Source organism: Zootermopsis nevadensis, unplaced genomic scaffold (assembly GCF_977971745.1).
Source record: "Zootermopsis nevadensis isolate Lab colony 2312 unplaced genomic scaffold, Znev_1.0 Znev_ptg000016l, whole genome shotgun sequence".
Lineage (NCBI taxonomy): Eukaryota > Metazoa > Arthropoda > Insecta > Blattodea > Termopsidae > Zootermopsis > Zootermopsis nevadensis.
This window is the reverse complement of record NW_028259148.1, coordinates 368,314-393,970: the sequence shown is the minus strand read 5'-3', so window position 1 is coordinate 393,970 and position 25,657 is coordinate 368,314. Positions and strand designations below refer to the sequence as shown.

The following is a 25,657-nucleotide window of genomic DNA, read 5'->3' as shown; positions in this document are numbered from 1 at the left end:
TAGTGCTACTAATGTCTCTTAATGGCGTTCTGTTGTTTCTCTTGTTCATGTGTGGTAGAGTCAGTTTGTAACCTGTGTTTCATTTTGTCCTTGCCTTCTGTGGTTATGTGCTCTGATGGTGATCTCTGCTTGTTAGAACCTGTGACTAAGAGAATCACATCATGTAAATTGAAAATGTCAAGTGGAGTGGTGAATTTGAACGAAGCAAAAGCAATTTGAAGTTCTTATACAAGATTGGTGAGAAAACAAGGTGAGTTACATGCAGTTATCACATTATCATAAACACAGGTAAGTGACCCTGAAAGGGATTTTTGTGATTTTCAACAAGTCTCTCCAGGCAAATAAAATAGTACATCAAATAGGTTCTAAGCTCTGCATCCTTTATAATTACTTATTCATTTTATTGCCATATTTTGCTTTATGAGTGGGCTTCCAGGTAATATTCTTGCTACTGAATGGTACTGTTATGGTGAACTGTACACGTACACAGGGATTGTTATTGGAACCTAGGTCTTGCAAATGTGCTGCATTTTAGAAGATTCATGCCAGGAAGTCATCTCACATGGGGGCCATTAAAAGGAAGAATGGAGTTCATACTGAACATTGTCTACAAACAGAATAACTGTTCGTGTCCGTGTGTGGCATTGAAACATAAGAGGACTTTGGAGCATCTTGCAAGTGTATAGGCATTGTAAGATTATTGTAAACACACTATAAGTCATATTTGTGCAGATAAGTAACTTTACTTCCTTTACATACTTCAAGTATGTGACTATTTTGATTTGATATTATATTACACACACGTCATTATGGTGCCTTAACTTTATCTTGTAACACTAGAGATTGCAGATCATGAGTCCTTTTGCAGGAAAATTTGACCTGCGTACCCATTACTAGGAATGCTTAATTTTATCGAAGTAATTTTTACATTTCAATAACACAGTCATGAAATGTTATCCTTAAATGCTATAGGTCAGGTCACAGAGATACAATCCTAAAATAAAAATTAGTTTACCATAGTATTTGGCCCTTCAGAAGAAGCTAAGGTTTTATAAAATCGTCTACATATACTAAGTAATAAATTATGTTTATGAACATAAGCATTTCCATATTTATTGAGATACAAAAGCTTGATTGTACAATGTTTCCAGGAATTTATTATAATTGAACCTATCTACAATGTTAAATTTAATGTTAATATAGTACAATATAATATTAAGTCTTACATTTACTCCACTGCCAGTTGTAATACAGTAAAGACACGTTTAAAGAATAATCAAGGCATTCTTTACTTCTAAATCACATAAAATAAAGAATTGTAGTCTTCTTTTCACTGCCACGAAGCCTCAAATATCATATTTATGAAGTTTTCAAAACATATAACCGCATTTAACCAGTAAGAAGGTGGAAGGAAGTCTGCGTAGAAAACAAACTTCATGAATGTTCCCAATGTTCTGGGCCATGTCTGAGGCAGCTAAATATACCAGTTTCTCACTGTGGAGGCCTGAATGAAATCAGATGTAGAATTTGTTGTGAATGGCAATTTTCCCCATGCCACTGATCCCACCCATTCACATATTCATTAATCATCACTCCTGATGTGTGATGTGATGGACGGCATATGTTAATTACATAGCACACTTCTGTGTAGTTAAAAATGTGACAATGTATGGAGAAACTCTTTCTGGATTATTCATGTGCACATCATGATTCCCCTCCATACCAATGCACTGACAATTCTGTTTATTAAGGAAAAAATTAAAAGTTTTCTTCATAGCTTTGAAGGCTGTTGATCTTGGAACAGCTGATAAAAGTGCCAGAATGGGACATTTTATATCATTAAATACCTGGAAATTTAAAAAGTTTGATAATTTCCACTCACTTCTTCTCAAACATGCCACAAAATAATAGATGCTCTGAAAGGTTGTGAACATGGCTAAAAAAGAACTTGGTTGTATAAAATATTTACCTCTTATCTTTATGATATTTATAACACATCCTGCATTTTCCAGATTATAAGATGCATTCAGATTTTAGAGGGGAAAGAAACCATTTATGTCTTCCAAGTGTACGACATATAAAGATTTTAGGTAGCATTTTTCATGGATAAAAGTGTCTTATACTCCGGAAATACAGTATCTTTATGGTGAAGGGGTTCCATATACTGATAGTTTTTATTTTATTTTTATAAATGTCTTTGTATGTTTATGAAACATATTCTTTTATTATAAGGGCAGCAATAAACTTGTCATGTATTACATGGGTGCAGTATACAAATTAACCATGATTTATATTCATGGGATTCTAAAATGATTGAGTGGTTCAGCACAGAAAAATGGACACACAGAAGTCCTCCACTGAAAATAGTTAGGCCTTCAAGTGTTGTTTCTTTTATATAATTTAAAATCAGATTTGTAACACAAGTACATACCTGCAGCTGTTGCTTTTCATTCAGCTGTACCCACAGACCCATCTTCAGGCGTTGGTCTGTCGTGAATCTTGATCCTCCAGCACTGTTCCTTGTCAAGGAACGTTTTATCAATGCTCTGGCTGCCTCTTCTGTTAATTTGCTTGCCCTATTGGTCATCAACCTGTCTAAAGCCTCTTTGTAAGTATAATTAGGACTCTCTTTACTTGAGAATCGTTCTTCAGTACTCAGAACGTTGTCCAACAAAAACTTATTTAGTGGGAGAAAGATCTCAGTTTCTGTGTGCATGGGACCAATGGTATCCAACAAAACCAGTTTCTTGATTCGCTGTGGCCATAGACCACACAGGTACAGACCAAGCTGGCCTCCAAGACTGTGTCCTATATAGTAACAACTGTCCTGCCGAAGGTGATTCAAAACACGGATAAGGGCCAACACATAATCCATAAAGTCCAGAGGAAGCCCTTCTGGAAAGTGTGATGAACAACCATGACCAGGTAAATCAATACACACATAGCAGAATGCAGATGGAAGAAGAGGAACAAGACGGTCAAACGAGCCAGCATTGTCCTGGATACCATGCACACACAGTACCAGCTGTCCACATGGATCACCCCAAGTCTTTCCTGAGGAAACAAATGTGAATCTCATACACACTTGTTTCACTATTACAAAGAAAAAAGAGCGGGGGTTTTTACAGTTTATATATACTGTCTTTCATCCAACTTGATCTTGCAGGTTTTTATTTGCAGCAGTGGCATCCATTAGTTTGTAATGTACACCTATAAAATTTTCATGCCCATTTTCCACACTAGGTTGTAATGTGGTTATAGTTCTTCTATAAACCAGAAGTGAAAGCAAATAATACTTGTTAATACTGAATATCTCTACTACTACTACTACTAAATGTTATGTTTTAAACAAAGATTTATAAATAGTTATTATTATTATTATTCCATCCATTCACCACTTTGTAGGGCTTTTACTTCTATGTATCTGAGACAAACCTTGCCCCTGAGGTATATATTGCGGAAGTTATTTCTGAAATACTTTTTGTTTTTAATATGTGTTACATGTATTATAAAGTTTTATTGTGAGGGATGACTATATATTTTACGACAGCGTCTTTCGAATGATGTATGAAGATCCTAAAATGGCGGTTTTCTGAAGTTCCCTGACGATGTGTTCGCCCGGGATGTTGGCCAAATATTTTCAGTTGCTCCTATAATTATTGGGATTACTTTTGCTTTCACTTTCCACATTTGCTGTATTTCAATGAGAAGGTCCTTGTATTTCACAATCTTCTCTGCTTCCTTCTTATTTATATTTCAGTCAGTTGGTATTGCTATATCAGTTAAGGGACAAGTCCCATTTTTGTTTCGGATTATAAAATCTGGTTTGTCATTTGGAATAGTTCTATCTGTTTTGACTTGTTGGTTCCACAGAATAGTTATTTGGTTATCCTGACTTGTCTCAACTGCCTTCGGGATGTGTTCATACCAATACTTTTTTATTTTAATTATTATTATTATTATAGTAACTAGAAGGATTTCAGAGAGAGCTCATTGGCTCACAAAGAAATTTAGCCACTAGTGGGGCAACTCTCTCTGGGAAGTTCAGATGTACATCATGATCACCATCAACAATATGACACTTGAAGTATGAACAACTTTTTGCTGCGGCACTCAACATAGCACCTTTAACTGAATTCTCTGTTATCCTCTGAGATTCATTTCCAATCACCAATAACAACTGACACTTTACTTGGCTCATAATCTGAGCAGTTTCATCGTGGTAAAAAAGTGGGGTGTATGTGAATTTAATCCTATGGTCTCTTGAGAAACTGAACAATTTTTCATGGCCTTCTACACGTCTTAAGTTTCTTGATGCCAATGCTCTGATCCCAGTGTCTGTCATTTTGGTTCCTCTGCTGTCAGCCAGTTTATGCAAAGCCTCGTCTAGGGTGTATGATGGAGGGGCAGTTCCTGCCTTAATTTTCTTCTCAAATCGAAGAAGGTTTTCTCCACATGCTCTTAACGCATTTGGTTGATACTGTGGTGGGTACATCCTGAATGATACTGCATCAAAAACAATTAACTTCTCAACAAAGTCTGGATATGAAGCAACAAAATAATATCCCAAGAGACCTCCCAAGCTATGTCCCAGATAATGGAATCGATGCCATTCCAACTGCAAAATCACACGATGCAAAGAGCCAAACATATCTGTGACGCGATATGGGATGCCTGGTGCCAATGGCGATGAATGTCCATGACCAGGCAAGTCCACGCATACAACATACAGTGGGCGCCCAACTAACTGTAGCAGTAGGGGTATCAGTGTGTCAAATGTTGATGCACTGTCATCTATGCCATGGACAGCCAGGATGGGCTCACCGTGTGGATCTCCCCATGCTTTCGCTGAAAGGATTATAAAATGTTTGGAAGTGTTCATTTTCTTGGCCTGAACTGATTCTAATTCCAAATTTAATAATTTCTGTCTGTAGTTTGACCGACTTTGGCGGTTATGTGTATGAAGATGAGTCCAGAGATCAGCCAGAATCATAAAGTTTAGTGAAAATGAAAATAAATGTTATATTGTTACAATAATTATTATTTTTCCATGCGCAACAGTAAAATTGAAAACGTCATAAGTAATTTCCATCTGCAAACAATGCTTTTGACCATAAAACATCGAAACTTCCTCAAATAATCAAACGTCATTTTACATATTTTATCAGCAAGAACAAGGTTCTGTAGTCATAACAAATATGACCAACCATTGCAAAAGTGAATACGGCCAGCATTTGGTCATATCTGCTTTACAATGGCTGTTACAGGGCTATTCTTTCATTTGTATAAAATAACTTTATAGATTGTATCAATGGGCACTATCATAAAACTGGCAGTAAATGGGGAATAATATAAAAGGGCATGGTTTTCTTATTCTTAACAACATGGTAAGGTAGATATGTATCCAGTTTTAAGTGGAAACATAGATTTTAGACAATTTTTGATGCTTTACAGTAAAAAGAATGTTTGGTTATGGAAATTGTATTTTCTGAAGCATTGCACTGTGAAGTTAAAATAAACATACTACACTGAGGAAGATAATGATTTATATGTATGGAAATTTCTGAGCTTGTAGATACCTAAGATTTATTTAGTCTTAAGATTGTCGTAGACTTCAGTATTTCAGCACATTTGTAAGAGAAACCTTGGTGGAGAAGGGGTTCATGCATTAATATCTCTATAGATGATAATCATTAGTTATTAATAATACCTGCAATATGACCCCATGGAACAGCAAACTGTAACTCTACAGTCTGTTGTAAGAATGGTGATGTGTCATTCTTGGGAAATTGAAGGTGTTTGTAATCTTTGCTTTTTTCCATCTTTATTGTGATCACACACAGATTCCTGAAATAATAATGACTCAGTTTCATTTTATGAGACTACTGAAAACTTCCTAACAGCATGTTTTATGTTAACAAACGTTAAGTTTTAAACTGTTCATCCAAACAGTTGAGTGATTATACCCTTTCCATCCACAGCCAAGTAAAATAATGATTAAAACTGATCATGATTCATTATTTTTATAAAATCGTATTCTGTTAATGGTTACATCAGCTGGTGACAACGTAAACACGTACTCTTCCTAACACTACCCCATTGCAAAGTCAGTTTCGAAAAACGAGTTTACATGATTGGGAGCAATAATGTATACACTGCACAAAATTGCATTTTACAGGTATTATTCTCCGAACAATTACATCAACATATGGAATGTATTTTTACACCCATGGTGGTATATAAATTACGTATTCAACGATCCCATTGAGGTCAAACATACCTACTTTGCGGAATTATTCACCTTTGTGGTCACAAGCCAAATAATAAGACATAATCTACCACTGACACAGATTACGAGAGGCTAGCATAACAAATGTGCTAACGTCATGTCTGACGTCATATCCTAGTTCTTAGTAGCTGGTTATTATTATTTGTGCGGGTTATTACGTCTTGTGGTCTTGTAGAAATTGACCGACGTTTCAGAGGTGCTTATTGCCTATATAATGCAGATTCTGGTGACGGAGGCAGTAAGCACTTCTGAAAATCGAATTTTAATTTCAGTTTCCCGCGGCGGTGAAGATGTCAACTTAGGTGGAGACCCGACGGTTTTTAGGAACATACTACCTCCATCTTCAGCCCTGTTAACGAAGGGTGGACAAATACTAACATTGTTTCTGGAGCATATTCCCTCCGTGTTCAGAAATGAAGATGGAGGCAATATGTTCCTCAGAAACGTTGGTATCACAGAACACGTCCACATGTACTGTCCACGACTGTACTACCCAGAAGACCAACATAGCTTAATTTCCCTCTGGTTGTGAAAGAAACGCTCATAAAATGCAGGGTACGGATTTCAGTAAGCTTGTGGTATGGGGTTTCTCTTCCTTGTAATGGGGTTGAGATCGAGCCCTTTTTTCACGTTTCAGGATGTAATATCTCTCGAATAAGAAGCGGAAGACGCAATTTATTCCCGGAATGTGGTTGTTGCTCTTCCAGCAGATATTTCCCGCAAGTAAAAGTCAGTGATGATGGGAATTTTGTCTCTGCGTACTACTGTTATCAAATATTTAGAAAGGCATTTTAATATGAAGTGTATGGTTAATTCGTGTTGTTTTATTATTAAAGTTTCAATACTCAACAATGTGCTTAATTTATATTTAATATTTCAATGAAATTAGAAAGTTTTATGAGTGTGTCTATATATTATGACTATCGTGGTGGTAGTGGAGGGCTTGTGGTGGAAGTTTGTTTCTATTGTTCGCTTTAGGGTTTTCCTGTAAAAACTGTAATATTTACAATTAAGCATATTACGTTTGCCATGTGTGGATACGTTTAATATTGTAAATCATGTTTTATACATATACATTGTACTACAAATGATAATTTCCCTGTAATTTCGATACCAAAGGAACTCCTTTGTCATGGAAATGGCGACTCGGGATGGTTCGTAGTTTCTTAACAGTTTCAAAGATATAATTAGCTGTTTATTAAAGTAATGTAGTGTCACAATTGACACCCTGTTAAAGTTTATTTAGTGAGTGTCAGTAATCTTAATTGTGATGCAGTATTTTTTTAAAATTTAATATGAATGCAATAAATGTTTGTCACTTTCAACGTATTTGGTGTTGTCAACTTTTTTCTAATGACATAAATCATTCATGCTTTTTTGATTATATCATAATGTTTATTTTAAAGATTTTAATTATTTTTGTTTTAGATTTAGGAATGATTTGGATGGGAGACATGCTCCTGTCACATGAATCCAATGAGATGATGCTCGATTCTCAGTCTGGGAGCCCCCTCTTCAATGACAGTCCACACCCACTGGAGGACATGAGGGGTCGTGTGCCTCTTGTAAGTGGGAATATTATATATTTGCCATATGCTTGAATGTCACTCTAGTTTGCTACTGTGTGATTGTAAACAGTGGCATACCATTAAAGCTGATATACAGTTTATAATGGATAAATATTTTGTACATACTAGTCTCAGTATTTGCACTTGACTCCCATGTCTGCTTATTTCCTGTATAATTTCTGTTGCTTTTTGTGTTTTGCTTTGCTTGTTCCCCTCCATTTGCATAAAGATGTGTGTACTCCCTGTGGAATTAATCAAGGGATAAGGGAAGCAGTACTTTTGTGAATCCAAAATATAATTCATTATGATGGTTGATTTATGTAACCTTTAGATTATGATTCAGTGCTTATGGCTTCGGAAGATGATTGTCCATTTGCTACCATACACTCAGAATGGTTAAACAGAACTCCATTAAATACAGTTGTCAGCACAAAGTATGTTTTTATGTGTGTAGTTTAAGCATACATATTTTAGTTATATTTAGGTAGGGACTGCTTCACATACTCTACTGATTTTGTTTGTTGAGACTATCATGATGTGTCAGATGGTGTAAAAGAGTCATGAGGGTTGTCTGTTGTTATTTTAGTTGATAACCTAAGGAACTGACTATTACTCGGTTTCTGTGATTATAGTGTGTGGACAGTGTAATTGCAAAACTGCATTATTTCCAGTAAGGAAACTTCTTGGGGTCTTTCTTGGTATGGGGATGGGAGAATTTCTTAGCATTGCAGTTGCTGAATTACAAAACTTGTTAATCAGCCTCTACTTCCTGAAATGATTGTGAGCTTGCATTTGGTTTTGATATTTAGTTCTATGGCGCAGAACTTATGTTATGTTGATGCTAGTCTGATGAAATGGTGTATTGTAAGCAACATCTGTCACAATGATTGTTAGACAGTGGAATTCAAAGTTCGGCACCAGAAATCGGATAATCTTTTGCTGACTCTGATACAGAGCAACCTTCTTTATAACAAAGTGGAAACATGATATTTGCAATCTTATACAAAAGTACAGTCCTTGCTAGTAAATACATTACTGTGGCAATTGATGCCTTTGTAAAAGTGCCCCTTATTATTTGTTCGTGCATGTACGGGCATTTGTGTCCATGTGGATCCACATATATCAGTTTGAGAACCAATTGATGGATTTTGATGAGTGGTTCCAACAAAAGGTTAGAGGACACCATTTTTATATTCATAAAGATTGACATCCATTTATAGGATTCTGTAGAAACTGTGAGCCAATGGGAGTGTGATTGATCATTTAAACTCTGACATCTAGAAATAAATGTTTTGCTATCAGACTTACGAAAGCAGCGAAGTTACATCATTTTGGATAACAGTTGTTGAGCATTAACACATAAAAATCATTTTTGGTGTTGCGTGGAATTATGTGTACGTGTTCGGCCATGGATGAGCAAAGAATATTTTGTTTTGGAGCTTTCTTTCCATTCTGTGAATGTTGATAATATTTGGATGTGTATCTATGAGGTTAGTTTTGGTAAGACTGTTTAGAACATCTCCATTATTATTGCTTTGAGTGTATAATTTCTTTTTTTATGTAGTATGTACAGTCTGTTACAGACAGCAGTGGCATTACTGCTTAAGTATATGTTGTCAGCATTCTCATATATAATTTATGCATTACTGCACACAATATATTTTAATAATTTATCTGCTGTGTGGGGTTTGCCATATTTTATTCTTGCCTGTGTCTGGTGCATCAGTGTAGCTCTTAAGTAAAATTTGGTTTTGCAGTTATATTCTTTCCTTTTATTTCTCACAAAGTTTGATTCACTTTTAATACATTACACTCTCCCTCCTAATACTATTTGCTCTTTTAATATATTTCGCAGTCACCAGGTGAGTATTACTGTGAAAATCTTCTGCTGTTTTTCTTCATATCCAGCAGTGATTTAATATATCTATAAATCTGTATTTTGCTGTTTTGGCACATATTTAAGCAACTCCATTTGTAAATTATCAATACGTGGGGTTCTTATATCTTTATACTGCTTCCAATTCCTCAAATTTTAGTCTGTCTTCCTCCGTTATGCCTTCTGTCTCCTCTTGACGGAGGGTTTTGTTAATCAGGTAGGTCTTTCAAGTATTGAAGCCATATTTAATTTTATGTCCATTTCTGTATTTGAAATGTACTCGTCCCAGTTTTCTTTGTGTGCTTTTGGCAGTCTGTTCGTGGCTCTAGCTTTAGCTTCGTTGCACTGTGTTTTGTGCGCTTGTGTGGTTCTTGAGATTCACCAGCTCACGTGCAGTTCTTTCTTTTTTGTTGTTGCTTGTTTAAGTTAATTCTAGAAGTAAAGCGTCTTGTGCTTCCAGTGTTTACCTTGCATTCCCTGCACTTCGCTCATAGTTTTTTCCATGACGATTTGAAAGTCTTTACGTTCTTCTGTATTAATATTTATTGATATCTGATCTAAGTAATATTTAAATCTATTTTGATATAGGTATTGGGTTCTCAGCCTGTTCTTTGTCATCTTGTGTGACGGAAGGTAGTTGCCTTATATCAGAAGAGACTTTGTTAATTTCGTTAGTGTAAGTCTGTACGAGATGTCGCTGTGAGCAAGTATAGCTTGATGAAGGATGTCAGATCATTTAACTAGTATGCATCTGATCAGCCTAATTGCAAGAGCACAATTTAAACTTGATACTGTCAGGTTACTTGAGCAAAAGCAGTGCTAAATATCTCAATGACAGGTTTTGTTAAAGATAAATATTTAGTAACATCTGAGCCTGTTTATAAATAGTAGGTTAGTAGTATTTCTAATAAACTACTGTGAAGTTTCAGTAAACCAAAAAATGGGAATGGTCTCTTATAAATGGGAAAATTAATATACCTCACATTACTATATTAATTGTACAATTCCCCATCCCTGTCGATATGAGAATAAGTTGACGTTTTATTTTTCCCATTGCTATTTTTGCTACTTTTGTGTGTCTGGAGACTCCTCGTTGCTGCACAATAGAATACTCATGTCTTAACTGTGGAAGATGCTGCCAATTCTTTTAAAATCCGTATTGACCTCAAGTTTTAATAGCATTTTCAGACTGTTTAAATAATTGATTTTTTATCTATGTTATCTTGGCATTAAATTTTGTTTTTGGCCGTATTCTATTCTGGAGAAAAATTACATCTAGTTGTAAGGAAAGGTATTTGAGTAAGTGATGGATAAAACCTTCTGAAACAGACTTTTAGTGAACTTGTAATCTTCAGAAGGAGTTTATTATGTGTACCTCTTTCACAGTTTGAGAGGTTTCTTTCCAAAGCTGCTTGTTCTCGAAAGTTGTTTAATATAACATTCAGTACTTCAAAAATTTCATTAATGTGTGACCCAACTGTACTAAATGTACAAGAGCTCTTCATAAAATGTGCATGATGAGTTGCCGCAGCATTGGATTTAGCATTTCAGATTTTGTTTTGGTGAAAGTGGACACTTGATCTTGTTAACTCTACAGGCTTTGCATCGTAAGTTTAAGAGCGTCACGTGTCGATTTATGTATTGAACATTTTATCCCTTGCCAGGTGTAATCTTAAAGGTGGTTGGTTACCAGTGTACCACTCATTTTCAAGCCTGAATATGGATGTGTTATGTTCCTTAAAAATGTTGGCAACCACCTACTACCCACTTCCCAGAAGACCACAGTTGGCATCGCCTCCATATTAACCTCAGATCTGAGGTTTTAACGATTCTTTTTGTGTTGTCCATTGGCAGTAATTTACCACACCTCGCATGAAATTGTTTGTGTTCATTGTCCATACACTAGGGCAGCAAAAATACCGCAAGAAGTATAACCGAATGAATACGAATTTCATCAGCGTTAATTTAAACTCCGGTATCACAAAGTCTTTCTCTGTGTGTACGTGGATAGTGTACTATGACTAGAGCCTAGGTTTGTAGGAAGGTGAAAATGTTTCAGAGATGAAGATGAATTACTGGGCAGAATGGTAAATACTTAGGTGAACTAAATTTTGCACCCTCAGGAAATGGATGGGTTCGCAATCTCAATGCTGGATGAATATGAGTCCTTGTGTGAGGAAGCACCGCGCTTCTTGACAAGTTCTTCTACCCAGACAGCTGGCCACCAACCTGCACGGAAAATCAAGCCAATCAGACATCCAGCTCTGAAACTGAAGACCCCAATAGCCTATCAGAAAGACACAGACCTTAGTGTCATACCAATTCAAAGGGATGGAATGGGTAAGTTAAAGATCAGTCAGTTGGGAGGGTCATGATGTCGGAGGAAAAGCAGTTATCAGTTCTAAGTTAATAAATATCTTACAATGCATGCAATTGCACTTCTAAGAGATCTCAGAGAGCGTTATAATTAGGTTTCAGTAAAATTTATGTAAGTGTGAAAATGGAAGATAACCAGGAGTTGTAATAGTTTTATCGCTCTCTAAAGTGGAATGTTTAAATATACGCCTTTAATAATTTCAAGTCTTCTCTAACTTGTACAGGTTAAACGAATGCATAAATTATCCTCTCATACGATGATATCCCTCCCTCTTGGACATGCTTGAATTAGCTTTGCAATTCTCCATGTGGTCATCCATTTTGTGTTGAGGTGCTTGCTTTCAGTGTGGTGCTGGTTTATACTGTGTTTTTGTTCTGTCATTCTCTCGTTTTCATTTGCTGCCTTTCCCGCATAAATCGCACAGTGTTTTGCAGTTTTGTATGAAAATTTAGTCATGTTGCTTTTAATGTTATGTTAGATGTTGTTCTGTTAAATGTTTACTAATGCACAAGAGTGGTCTTGACAAATCTGGTCCGGATGTAGGAGCATCTCTTTGATTTTTTCAAGTTTCAGCGAAATTAACGCCTTTATGCACGCCACATGCTTTTCTGTTAATGTGGGGTGGGGTGTAGTAAGTAAGCATACTTTAACATGTATTTTTGAGGGCCGTCTTACAGGTGATGTTCATGCGAGGATACTTTTACACACTGAACTGCACCGCCTTTTAGATATTTCTCTGACTGCACAGTTATGTGTGTGATTTCGTATTTTGACTGACGATTGATGCAGTGTCTTGACCGTCAGTATCGTAATCAGTTGAGTGGCAGTCTGCGGACTTGGTCTCTGAGATCACCAGTCCTTGGTCCGTTAGATTTCTGTCTGTGTTCACCACCTGTAAGAACAGAAACTACAAACAACAGATGGACTGCTTCATCAAATTGTTCATATTCAGGATGCAGAAATGATTGTTGAATTTTAAGTACCCACATTGGGAACTGGACGTGTTAATAGGACATTCCTGCCTGGGAATGTCCTTTGGAATACACTCTTGGTTTATTATGTGAAATTGTCGATCGTCCTGTATCAATGCAGGCAATTTAATTGACATGACAGGCTGTTTGACAGTAGTGAGTGTGTATGTAGTCGTGAATCATCCTGTGTAGAGACATTTCTAGTTGCCAGTGCAATATGTTTGATTGCAACAGGCATCTAAAATTCTTCCTTGGCTTATGAGCTTGAAAAAATCACACGGCTGTATTTAAAAAGGTGTCCTTTCTTTATTTTCCTTCATGAATTGATTTTCTCAATATTTGTAGAAGTGCTGTTTTGACAAATTTTTTGTAATGATTACACACGGATTATAATCATGTGTGGTGCTGCTTTGGGAATTTTGCGGACATTGTAAGTCATGAGAAAGAATTGCGCATGTAAGTATGATATTTTGGACTAAGAGAGAATTGCTCGGTTATGCAAGTGGTAGATCACCGAAAGTATTGGAGAAGAAAATGAGTGTACGCTCTTACGGGCTAGTTAAACATAAATGACGTGGGCACACTTGTTTGGTGATGCCTTGTTCTTCTAATCTATAAGGTACTTAAATTTAATGTTCAGAGCAGTGAGTTGACTCAGTAATTCATCATACCCAGTTGTAAACACTTGGTAAATCATGAAATACTTTGTTCACCATTCATCCATCAGTTTCTGATAGAAATTGCAACCATTTGCAAGTTATGTTTACGCCAGTTCCAAAGAGTTTTGATGATTGTGTATTGCAGTTGTTATTATTGGATTTTTGGTCTTGTCTGTCATCTGGTATTCTGCAGGGAACGCAGTGTTTTGGAAACTGAATCTGTTTCCATGATCAGGTGAAAGATGAGGAGTATCTTGTCAGTCAGGTCCATTAGAAAGAAGCGTCATAATACTGAGTGTGTTTGTGTGTAAATTGTGGGGAGATAAACTTTGGTCACGTGTGTAAGTCATTTACATGTTTTGCAGCTGTCTGTCAAAAGTGCGGAGCAATAGGCGTGAAACACGCCTTCTATACAAAGGAGCGACGGTTCTGCAGCTTGGCTTGTGCTCGGGAATATTCTGAACTGGAGAGAACAGGGCTGACGGTTCCTGAACCATTTCCGTTGCTCACTGTGAGTCACCTTACGCGTTTAAAGTTATTTATGTGTGTTTAGTAGACATGTTCTAGCTTCAAAGTGTTCATATTCTAATGCTATTATGGTAATAGTTGTTTCATGTACTTTTTCTTTTGCCCCATCCGAGTTCACGTTTTTGAGAAGTGCTTTTTCTTATCAGTATATCGAGATTCTTTTTAGGTTCATAAATCTGTTTTCTTCACCCCCCAACCCCCAATAAAATGTCATAATAAGTTTTGTACATGTTTATTTAATGTAGTCATTAATTTGTTTAAATTTTGCACTGATATGTGTAAAAAAAAATATTTCAGTAACCAGACTGAATATCACACAGACAATTGTATTTGGTATGTTATTGGAAGATGGAGTTTTTTCGGTGTTTTTGGTCAGAAATTGTAACTTGTTCCAGCTTTCCCCCCTCCACTTTCATTTGTGGTTATTCAGTCCTGTCAAGCTCATGGGATTCAGGTGCCCCACTAAACACTAATGCCCCATACTTGTTTTTCATGACCTCTCTTCCCTTTGTTGAATCTGGTGATTATGTATATAAACCACTTGTTGACGTTCCAAGCGCCGTGTTTCTTACCAGTCATTGCTCGCTTTATGTACGTAAAACACTGTGTTAACATTTGACATGGTTTAATTTTAGCAGCAAGTTAAAGAAAATGTAATTCAATTTTCACAAGACGGTTTTGTTTATGTAAAGAAATCATGTCTGAGTTTGTTTGATGTCTCATATTTCTGAAGTTACAATAGTAGTATTTGCAGCTGTTTTAATTGCAGTTTCCTCCTATGGATGGGCCTCACAAAGAGGAAGTTAAAGGGTCTGATGCACCGCACAGATCCCCTCCACTTCCAATACCGCTGGATGATCCACCGAGCCCCGTAATGGTGAAGAGGAATCGCTCAGAATTGGCAAATACGTACGAGTGGAAATGTCAGTTTTCGGAACCAGGTTTTATTGCGGCACCTGTCTCTTGTTTTGGTCATGTAAGTTATACATAAGTTTGTTGCAAGTACCTTCTTGCTAATTTATCTGCCTTCTTACGTTATTCGTTAACTGTGTGGAATAGAAAAATATTTTATTTGTCCACCCACCCCCAAGTATGATGCTGTGATATTTTGTTGTATAAGGTGCATCATAATTCATTGGCTGTTTTATCCGGATTGTGGTGTAACCACTGTGTTCTATGGATGCAGCCTCATGTTTTTCTCTGCGTTATATTCTATTGTCATATTAACAAAGCATAGTTGGGAGGTCGGTATTGACAGATTTGCTGCCAAGTCAAATTAGGTTGCACTTTTAATACTTGCGTAAAATTGCCAGTGCTGCCTTAAGTCAATCTAAATATTCTTCTGTTTAGCGTTTATAAGTAAGGACTCTGCTGCAGATAGTTTGGAAGCTGTGCTCTTAAATTGTGGATTTGCAGCTACCAAACTGTTCAATTTGTACAGGTACCTGTCAGACATTTTGAGAGTTGAAATGGTTTGCTCGTTGTGTTGCAGGCTCCTCTGGCCGACTGTTGGGAGAACATTACTGTAGGGATGAAGGTTGAAGTGGAGAACATGGACTGTGATGATTTTACAGAATCATTTCCCGATTCATTTTGGGTGGCGACAGTCCTGCGGATAGCTGGGTACAAGGCGTTGCTTCGTTACGAAGGCTTTGGTCAGAACTGCAGCAAAGACTTCTGGGTTAGTCTTTGTTTGAACTCTGTGCACCCGGTGGGATGGTGTGCTACTCGTGGAAAACCGCTTATCCCGCCCAAGAGTGAGTATATATAGTACAGTCGTGCAGTGGATAACTTTCGATTACCCATGGAGTTTCTGCGACTTTGAATTCATTTTTATCGATTAAATCTCAGATTTGAAGTAATTTCGTAACTTTCTCACTGCAGCAATTGAAGACAAGTACAAAGACTGGAAAGAGTTCCTCGTGAAGCGTTTGACAGGAGCACGCACTCTCCCCTCAAACTTCTACAATAAAGTTACTGACAGCCTTGTGTCCAGATTCAGGTGGGTATTGAGATTGTATATAAATTTTCAAAACGTAGGGTAACTGTTACCCCGACTGAAGTCACCGTTTCAATCATCTGCCTGTGTTTGCCACACGTATTGGCCACTGTAAATGTTGGTCCTGGTTGAGACATGCATTACCTCCGATGCCACAATTTTTCTTAAAAAGTGTAGTATTTCTTGTGTGTGTTTGTTTTTGAATGTTCAAAACAAGAGCATGATAAATTATAGGAAGAAGGTTTAATAGTCAGCTGTTTTATAACTCTGCATAGATGTGAACACGTCTGTTCTAAAATATTATCAGAGCAGATGTAATGAGATAACTTACTGAGATGTAATTTGCTAAGGCTATGAATAACTTCGGTAAAAAAAAAAATTATTTCCAGGTGTGGATTGAACCTAGAGGTTGTGGACAAAAATCGCATTTCTCAGGTGAAGGTGGCAACGATTCAGAAGATTGTTGGCAAGAGACTACACGTGTGCTATTACAATGCAGATCCAGATGACAATGGCTTTTGGTGCCATGAGGATTCACCCCTTATACACCCGGTAGGATGGGCCCGACGTGTGGGTCAAAGCATAGATGCTCCAGAGGAGTACCTCGAGCGTTGCGAAGAAGGATCATGGGGTGAAAATGATGCCACAGAAGAATACTTCAGCACGCCTCCCTCTTTTTCATCTTCTGCGGACGTTTCATTTCAGGTATTTGCATTTTAGTGACCGTCATAACTGAGCTCCTTAAATTTCATTGCACATAAAAAAATATATTAATTTTTCAAATCAAGTGCTGTGAAAAAGTTTGTTAATTAATTGAGCATTCCTAAGTAAGAAGGTTGTGTATGTTTTTCTAAATGTGCATTTTCATTTCTTTGAAAAGTGGGTGCTTTAATTTGGTGATTTCAGGAGGGTATGAAATTGGAGGCCATTGATCCGCTGAACCTGTCTGCAATCTGCGTGGCTACTGTGATGAAAGTTCTGCGAGAGGACTACATAATGATCCGCATCGACAGTTACGACGAGGATGCTTCAGGTTCAGACTGGTTTTGCTACCATGCCAGCTCTCCGTGCGTCTTTCCCGCAGGATTCTGCGATGTAAATTCCATCCCTTTGACTCCACCTAAAGGTTATGAAGCGGGAAAATTTGATTGGTCTACGTATCTGGAGGAGTCAAATCTCACAACAGCGCCTCTGGTTCTCTTTAACAGGGTAATTTCAGTGATTTGCTTTTTTTATATCCTGTTTCTCCAAGTCAGGTCACTGCCTCTGCTGCAGGTCTTTTTGTATACTGGTACTATAACAGTTTTCTTCCTGAAGATTCCGAAGGTTTCTGCAAATTCTTTGGTTTATTATCATTTTATCAATTAAGAGTTTGCAGTTGTTCTGAAAACTTTTGTCTTTGGCAGGGGCGTGTACCAGTTCTTATTTGGGCCTACCTCTGACCCAGCACTTTGCTGGAGCTGTTGAGTTTAATGCGGGCTTTCGGACTCATTTGTTTCTCGTGTATTTGGTTCAGGAGATCCCAGCACATGGATTTCTGGTGGGCATGAGATTGGAGGCAGCTGATCTCATGGATCCGCGACTGGTCTGCGTTGGAACGGTGTCTCGTGTCGTGGGCCGTCTCCTCAAGGTACACTTTGATGGCTGGGAAGAGGAGTACGACCAGTGGCTGGACTGTGAGAGTCCGGACATGTATCCTGTTGGCTGGTGCCAGTTCGTTGGGCACAAACTGGAGGGGCCCAGAGCTCCATCGACCAAGGCTTCGGCAGCTGCTGGTGAGTTTGTTTTATTCCTTGTATTGGCATTTTAATAACTTCCAGTAGTGGCCACTTAGAGTGTGCACTATCAGTGCTGTAGCAATGGTTACTTTAAATGTCAATTGTGTTTTTAATCTCGTGACCATTACGTCCACAAGCGGTGACCTGATTGTGCAAAGAATACGACTTGCCTAAAATGAGTTTCGGACTCTTATTTGAGATGTTGTGTTTTGTCAGCAGTGTAGCAAGAGTTATAAGTGTAATTTAATTTTGGAAAATAGTCTTTTCCATCAAATAGGCAAAAAATAAATTTGTCTTGTAATTATTCAGAATTTTCTATGACCGTATTGCAACTTTTCTTTGTTGGTTGGAACGTAAATTGATAGCGTTGTTGCTGTGTCCACAACATTCAGCCTCTGAAGCCTATCCTGAGCCAGTTGAATCCAGCCTACATTCACTATATTTCTTTTAGATTTTAATATTATCATCCATTGTACACTAGGTTTTCCTTTGGGTGTATGCATGAAAATCCACTATGCAGTTCTCATTGTATCCATGTGTGGAAAATTAGGATTTGTGGTTTTCACGGCGTTGATTCTGAAGATGGGCGTTTTTTGGATTGTGCCATGTAGTCTGGTAGAAGTATACCAATTATCCTTAGTCTTTGCTGCCTCCATTACCGTGATGATAGAGGCAGCACTTTAGATATATGTCCCCCTCCTTCAAAATTAAAACAACAGTGGCTTCATCAATTTCATATTTACCTTTCTGTTTGATGGTGATTATAATCTGAAATCTCACAAGTCCCCCCCCCCCCCCCCCCCAAAAAAAAAAAAAAAACAGCAGCAAAAATTATCTGTAACATACAATATTGTTAGCAGTTAAAAAAATTACTTGACTAGATTTTGATGTTAATGGCCGTCTACACTGAAATCCAGCAGCTAGCCAGTTCACCAATGAGCAAGTATATGTTCTTCCCGTACCACCCACCGCTGAAAACTAAGTAACTAATAGTGTGGGTAAAAATTTTAATTGAGACTGAAGAACCGTGCTCTTTTCTGTTTGTAGGAAAAACTCCAAAGGGTGTGAAGAAAAAGCCTCGAAGAAGGCACAAGAAAGGGAAAGGTTCTCCAGGTGGTTTGGGCCCAAACAAGAAAAGCTCTAGCAACGGTTCTGTGGCAGCTACGAGGACTGAAATTACACAGAGTATGCGCGTTTCGGATTCTGTATCTATTTTCACATTTTTATTCTATTTTTAAATTTTATTTATTTTTTACCTCTTAATGATTGGGTAGCTCAGTGAGTATAGTGACTGGCTATGGACTGGACAACTGGGGTTTGATCCCCGTTAGAGAGGATTTTTCCTCTGGCCTCTGGGGTTTGCCCAGTTTCGTATACAGTGGGTATCGGGGTCCTTTCCCGGGAGTAAAGGGCTGCCAGGGCATGACGCTGACCACTCCCCCCCATGGCATGTAATAGGACAGCTTTACTTGTAGTGATCCAGATTTAAGCAAAAGGAGCATTGCTTACTTATTTTTTTTAAATAAAGAAAAAAGGCTCACTAGCTCTGTCATGCCCTACCTGGCTTTAAATCATAAAGCAAGGTCTGTATTTGGAATTATCATGTATTATTTTAGTTTCTGCCAGCATCTAAGAGGAACATATCTACTTATTAAGGGTACTTTTTTAGGTGGTTCCAATATTTTGGAGGAATGGATCATCTTAATTGCAGAAAAGTACCCAAAAAAACCGCAGTCAAAATCCTCGTGCTGTGGAAAATCAGCTCTGAGAAGCAAAGGGATGTAATGGTTTATGCTTTCACTGCTTTGATTTGGCTTGTCTAAGAGTCCGTAGTGTTCAGAGATTTCTGTCTGTGATACAGATTTCCCAGTAACTGCTTCTAATCGCAATTTTGAAGGCAGGTTAATGCAATTTCTTTCGGCAGCAGGAATGTCGACTAGCTCCAGATCCAGTGGATCATCTAGTGAGCGCATGCTTCGAGAACCTGCTCAAGCCACGAAGCTTGCCGCGTCTGACAGTAGTGCGGACGGCTTGCCCAAGGAAGGTAGCAACGGACTCCCAGGACCTGGGCGTGAACCTGAAATGGGTCAGGAACCAGCTGGTCCAGATCAGTCTCTCCCCGTTTCCACAGAACCTGGATGTGGTCAGCAGCCTCCTATACCTCGGGAGCGAACTGCCACTTCCTATATTAATGTGAGTCGGTCGATTCATTTTGCGCTTCTGAAATACGCTGCTGTTGAAAGCGTTTCGCAGGAAACACACCTTCTCTTTCCTTTGTGCAGATGTGACCAAACTTACTGGCATCGCAAGCCACTTGGCACCATATTTCACACGTATATATGTTTGTAAACAGTCGGCCATTCTCCTCGTAGTTTTTGCTGTGTGACGTAAGGTTATTTAAGACATCTGCTGTTGCAGAACACAAACGTACATCATCACACGTATTCGTCAATCATATCGAAAAGAGTCGTAATTGTTTATCATCTTATAATTTTTGTGAGATTCGTTTTGATTGCCAGAAATGCAGAGATCTCATTGTGTGATTGAATTTGTCATGTTTCATACTGAATAAATTTTTTTGAGTCTTCTGTTGTTCATGATGTTCATACAAAATGTTTCACTGTAAGGACCACATTTCAATATGTTCATGTTTAATTTATTAAACCTTGATTGAATGTACAAAGAGAAGATGATGTCTTCTCAGTAATCCAACGTTTCCAATTATTTTTTATTTTCCTTGTTGGCTAATTCGTTTTCAGTCGAGCGGTGCAAGTGGGAAACTCATTCCAAGACTGGTGGATGCAACAGGTAATGTAGGGGAGCCTGGTGAACTAGTTCCGGCAGAATGGAACGTGTTTGACGTGGCACAGTTTCTCCGAGTCAATGACTGTGCTGCTTATTGTGACAGCTTCAGTCGTAGGGTGAGTCTCAGTAATTTTACAGTATGTGGTGGAAGGAAAATCCGCAAGTTAGATTTGCCTGTCAGGTGGTAAGAACATCCAAGGTAGGAGACTAATTTTGTTCTGGCTCGGTTTTGGTATCAGCTTTTAGTCTTCGATATATTACACTCCATTCATGACATGTTGTATGTTAAATTGCATTAACCATGATTTATATTAATTGTTACTTTGCTTATGACCCTAACTGAACTGTATACTTTGTTGACAATTTTTAGATAAGCTCGTAATGCCATACCCATGTCATTATTGTGCTTTTTTTCTTGGATTAATTTTAAGGACTTTTCATGATCATCTTTTGAATCCTGTGACAGATTTTGATGAAAGCAAGATTTTTGATGATGTATCATTTCTCTTTCACAAGAAATGCAATTTTAATTTGTAATTAAGTGCTAAATTCTCACTTTTCTGATCTTAGGCATATTTTACTAAACCACGTATCCGCCAATACAATGCTAGACAAGCGTAGTTCTGTTGCCTAGGCGTTATGTTATTTGTAGTGACAAAACAAAATAATTTTTTGTTGTACAGAAAACCTTATGCCCCTCAAAAGTGATGTGTGTGCCAAATCGGTGTTGAATGAGCTTAATATTGTGTGGGATTAATGGGGATACGAGAATGTGACTGGTAAGTCAAGAGTAGGCAGGCAATAAAAACTGTAGTGGTATTTTTCATGTGCCATTGGAGTGTTTGTCAGGTCGCATATAATTACATTTTCATGTTGACAAATAATTGTTTTATTTATTTTTCACGTGTATATTGGAATTTGTATAGGACAGATCTGTGATGGAAGAGGTTTTGCTGTATTTGTTATACCAGGTACTGACGATGTAATTTTTATAATATTGTACTTTTTAATTTTTTCCTTTGTAACAGCTTCGTTCGACTAAAATATTTATGGGTTGTTTCATTGTATTTCAGAAAATTGATGGAAAATCTCTTCTCACACTTACCAAAGATCAGATCATTGATCTGACTGGAATGAAAGTTGGACCATCTTTAAAAATTTATGACCTGATACAGCAGCTTAAGATCAAAATCAATCCAGCTCAAGAAAGGATGAAAGCCAGTTTAAAGAAACTGTTATAGTGCTTCATTTTGATTCATACGTCTTACATTTGCTGCCTTTGTTGTACCGTAAATCTCATAGTGTGTGAATCTCTGCGCGCGATGGTTTGCGTCTTACGTGAACTGGCGGTCTGTCGTCATGAAATAGCGGCGGTATTGTTTACGTGGTGACACCAGTGTTAAATTTATGATGACTTAATGTAACTAGTTATTTTCATATGATAATATGGACATATTTGTGAATGATTCTCTCTCTCATCACAAGCAACTCTCACATTTTAATATGCTCGGCCACATTTCCATGTGTTTGTGGAGTTTGCATTACTGTACATATGCGGTCCATATCAGCTGGTTGCGCTTGCAGGGGTATGCTCATATATGTATTGTATTTACGTTTACATTTCACACAGGATGACAAATATGTAATGTGTGTTGAAGTCAGTATTGTTTTATAATGTGTGCTTGATTGATGATTGTTTCATTCCTGTGACCACAAATTAAGTTTGTTACTTTAAGTCATTGTAAATGTGTTTAGTCCAGTATTCCTAGTCTTATAATTATTGTGAAAACCCTGTAGGGAAGACGAATTGCTTCAGAAACTGAATGCGAGCACTTACTTTCGGGTGTTGTGGACTGTAGTGGTCATGTAAACAAAATGGTTTGGAATGATCATTTGATTTTTTGTATAAGACGGAATATATGCTTGAACTTGGAATATTTAATCTTGCTTGTGGAATTTGGTCAGTGGTCAGAGAAGATGTGATACGTTTTAATTGACGTGTATGAGGAAATGAAGTCCCACGCCGTAGACGCGCAGTTTGAGGCATCATGCTTCGGACCGGCGATATGGAATGCGCGCTGGTTTGAGTTTCGGGGGGGAGAAGAAATTTTCTCATGAGCTTTCGACCAGTGTATGGGACCGGTGCCAACCCAGCATCGTGAGGAAGTTAGGGAGCTACAATGAGTAGCGTAATCCGGTCAGGAAAGCTAGCAAAGGCTGGGGGTTCGTCGTGTTGACCACACGTCACCCTATATCTGGTTGGATGATCGTTCACCTCTGCTTAGGCATGTGAACGTGAGGACAGCAGTCAAGCTAGTCGGCTTTGGCTCTCTGGAGCTGTTACGCCACGGATTTAATTTTTTTAATGAGGAAATGAAGCGATCGTTCTATGATTTATTGTCAAGATGAATGTTTCTCAATCTCATGCAGTATGTTCTCAGGTAAAATGGCTGAAGTTACCACGTTTGCTGCTGCTGATTTTGGTTTGTTAGTTTATTGTTTGTTCAGTGTTCTAGCCTAGCCCACGTTGCCCATTTCCTCTTGCAGTTCGCAGAAACAAAAATTTGTTGCAATTTCATGGCAGTTTATTAAAAATGCTACCAACTTACTGTCACAGACAGGATCACATGTTGGGCTACTCATAAATTTTCTTTAACAAATTTGTTGATTTCTTACTTTTTAACTTTTTTTTGTTTCGTTTTTATTAATTGTTTACTATAAAATAAGTAGTTAGGCTATAACTATATTTTTATTATACAGAGTTGTACTATATTAGGGTCAGGGCGCGAGCCCGCCTGGAGCCGCCTCCGGTGCAGATCTGGGTGGTGGTAGCAGTTTTGTAGACCGGCAGAGTAAGAATTGCTGCTTAGAGGGGACTATAAATGTGTATGATTCTTCTCTCGGACTTCATCAGTAGTCATGTCTTTTATAATTTAAAACTGCAACTATTCAGAAATTGATTCTTTGTCAGTCTTCAGGTGAGCAATTGGAGGACAGAAACCTGTTTTGCTTAACCCCAGATCGAGCTAGTCTTACCCTGGGCCATATTTTTTGTTAAATTTTTCTCTGCAAGACAGTCTGCCCATGAAACATTTTGGATTAAAATCTTATGTGTGTATACAAAATTCTTTCCACAGTTTCTAAACTTCTATAGGGCCTTGTATTTTTTCATAACTTTGTTTTAATCGAAGCCTGGAGGACTGTATCCATCTTGAGTATGGTAAATAATCAGGGAACACTCAAACTGAAGCAACAAAACTTATGCTATGAGCATAGTAATGTTAACTTTTCTAAGGTAAAGGAGGAATTTATTTATTTTTTGTAGTAAAATTAATTCTCTGCCACTAAATTTTTCATTGGTTTTTTAACCAGTGATATCAAATAAAATTTGCAACAGCATTTCTTTGGATATGTAATTCTTGGGACTATTTCCATCTTGTAAGCTTGTGGTATCATAGCATATCTTCGTCTTGTGTTTATACCAGAGCATCAGAACTTCATAAACTTGTGGCACTTCCTAGAGCCAGCCATGTTTGCAACAACTCTCATATTTTTTGAAAGTTGTGGTACAGAGTTCAAAAATTGATCTTGTATCTTGCTACTTCATATGGTTGGTGTGTAGGGTAAATAACCCCACTGAACTGAAAACATAAATGGAGTTGGCATTGCAAGAAGGACCTCACTTGTGTGTACATCAATTACATAGTTGATGTTGTAAGGGTTAAATATGTTTTAAGATGTATTACAAGTACCTGCTAACATTTGCACTGTATCATGCTGCCATGAGTGTAGCAAGTGAGAGAGAGAGATGTTTCAAGGTCAGGAGCCAAAAGCCGTCATGAGTTTGGCAAAGGTAGTGCCAAAGCTGTGAACAAAACATGTTAATTTCTCACGAAGATATATTCACATTGAGATGGATAAAGTTGGAATAATGTTGATTAGTACTTTAGCAGAAAATTCCTTTGGAAGCTCAGTGTACTCCATTGTTCTCCCATCTCTGCTTTGAGGTTGAACTGAATATTGTCATTTCCTGGTAACCATGTAAGCCCATAAATATGGTACAAATCATTCATTTCCATGCATTAATATTTGTGCTTAAAGCGTTTAAAAATCATTAACCCTGAATTGCTCTTTGACATGGGTAATGTAAATTATGGTCTGCAGACTCTGTCATTTACATCTGTGGAATTGCAGAGGTTGGGAAACAGCACTCGTACGTAGAAGTTTAAATGTTGGTACTGAATGACTGTATTTACCTGTATAGAAATGCAAGGCAGAACTACATTTTGAGTTGTGTTTTACAATTAAAATGCACTTTCTTCTAAAGTAAAGCAAGCATAACCATTCCTCGTGACAGCAAGTTTCTAAGCTGTGTTATATTACATTTTGGTAGGTTACCAATACTCATGTAAAATATTTCTACACTAGACATTTTTATTCTACTTTATATGCATTGAGCTTGGAGTATGTAAGTTTGCCAAACTAATTTCATGCGTGACAGAAATGTCTGTATCTTTATTATATAAGAAAGACTGTAATTGTGTTAAGTATTTTCCATCATCGCTTTTCTCGTTAAAGCTGGAATGTGTACTTAACCAAAATTGCTTGCAATTCAGATGCCAAGGTTTGTGCATGACATTTAGAATTACATTTGCTGTATAGTGTGAAGGTTTTTATATGATATGCACCATGTGGTTTGAATATACTGTTTTGTGTATTCATATGCTGTGAGACAATCTGTTACAAAATGTGATATTTAAAAAAAAATACCCCGCTGGTTTTGCTCTTTTAAACCAGAACACCTTAA

The 25,657-nt window shown here is 37.6% G+C and overlaps 2 protein-coding genes across 9 annotated transcripts; one reads left to right on the top strand and one right to left on the bottom strand.

Annotated features, from left to right (window-relative positions):
- The first annotated feature begins 114 nt into the window (after positions 1 to 114).
- Positions 115 to 25,657, top strand: Sfmbt (Scm-related gene containing four mbt domains). 6 transcript variants are annotated; one of them, XM_087349296.1, is made up of 14 exons: positions 115 to 250; positions 7,718 to 7,854; positions 11,857 to 12,073; positions 14,106 to 14,251; positions 15,038 to 15,244; positions 15,761 to 16,025; positions 16,153 to 16,270; positions 16,657 to 16,972; positions 17,174 to 17,476; positions 17,784 to 18,042; positions 19,093 to 19,230; positions 19,970 to 20,238; positions 20,805 to 20,966; positions 21,924 to 25,657. In XM_087349296.1, the coding sequence occupies exons 2-14, from the start codon at positions 7,726 to 7,728 to the stop codon at positions 22,089 to 22,091; spliced, it is 2,697 nt and encodes an 898-aa protein (XP_087205422.1). In that variant the 5' UTR covers positions 115 to 250; positions 7,718 to 7,725; the 3' UTR covers positions 22,092 to 25,657. The 6 variants fall into 6 exon arrangements, with proteins under 6 accessions (XP_087205422.1, XP_087205421.1, XP_087205419.1 ...); XM_087349295.1 differs by lacking the exon at positions 115 to 250 and adding an exon at positions 6,823 to 6,844; XM_087349293.1 differs by lacking the exon at positions 115 to 250 and adding an exon at positions 6,961 to 7,018 and having other exon boundaries at positions 19,973 to 20,238.
- LOC110828534 (serine hydrolase-like protein) lies at positions 1,083 to 6,760 on the bottom strand. 3 transcript variants are annotated; one of them, XM_022061358.2, is made up of 4 exons: positions 6,281 to 6,690; positions 5,711 to 5,847; positions 2,432 to 3,054; positions 1,083 to 1,847 (listed from the first exon to the last, which is right to left on the bottom strand). In XM_022061358.2, the coding sequence occupies exons 2-4, from the start codon at positions 5,820 to 5,822 to the stop codon at positions 1,629 to 1,631; spliced, it is 954 nt and encodes a 317-aa protein (XP_021917050.1). In that variant the 5' UTR covers positions 5,823 to 5,847; positions 6,281 to 6,690; the 3' UTR covers positions 1,083 to 1,628. The 3 variants fall into 3 exon arrangements, with proteins under 3 accessions (XP_021917050.1, XP_021917042.1, XP_021917035.1); XM_022061350.2 differs by lacking the exons at positions 1,083 to 1,847; positions 2,432 to 3,054 and adding an exon at positions 3,155 to 4,848 and having other exon boundaries at positions 6,285 to 6,760; XM_022061343.2 differs by lacking the exons at positions 1,083 to 1,847; positions 2,432 to 3,054 and adding an exon at positions 3,155 to 4,848 and having other exon boundaries at positions 6,281 to 6,758.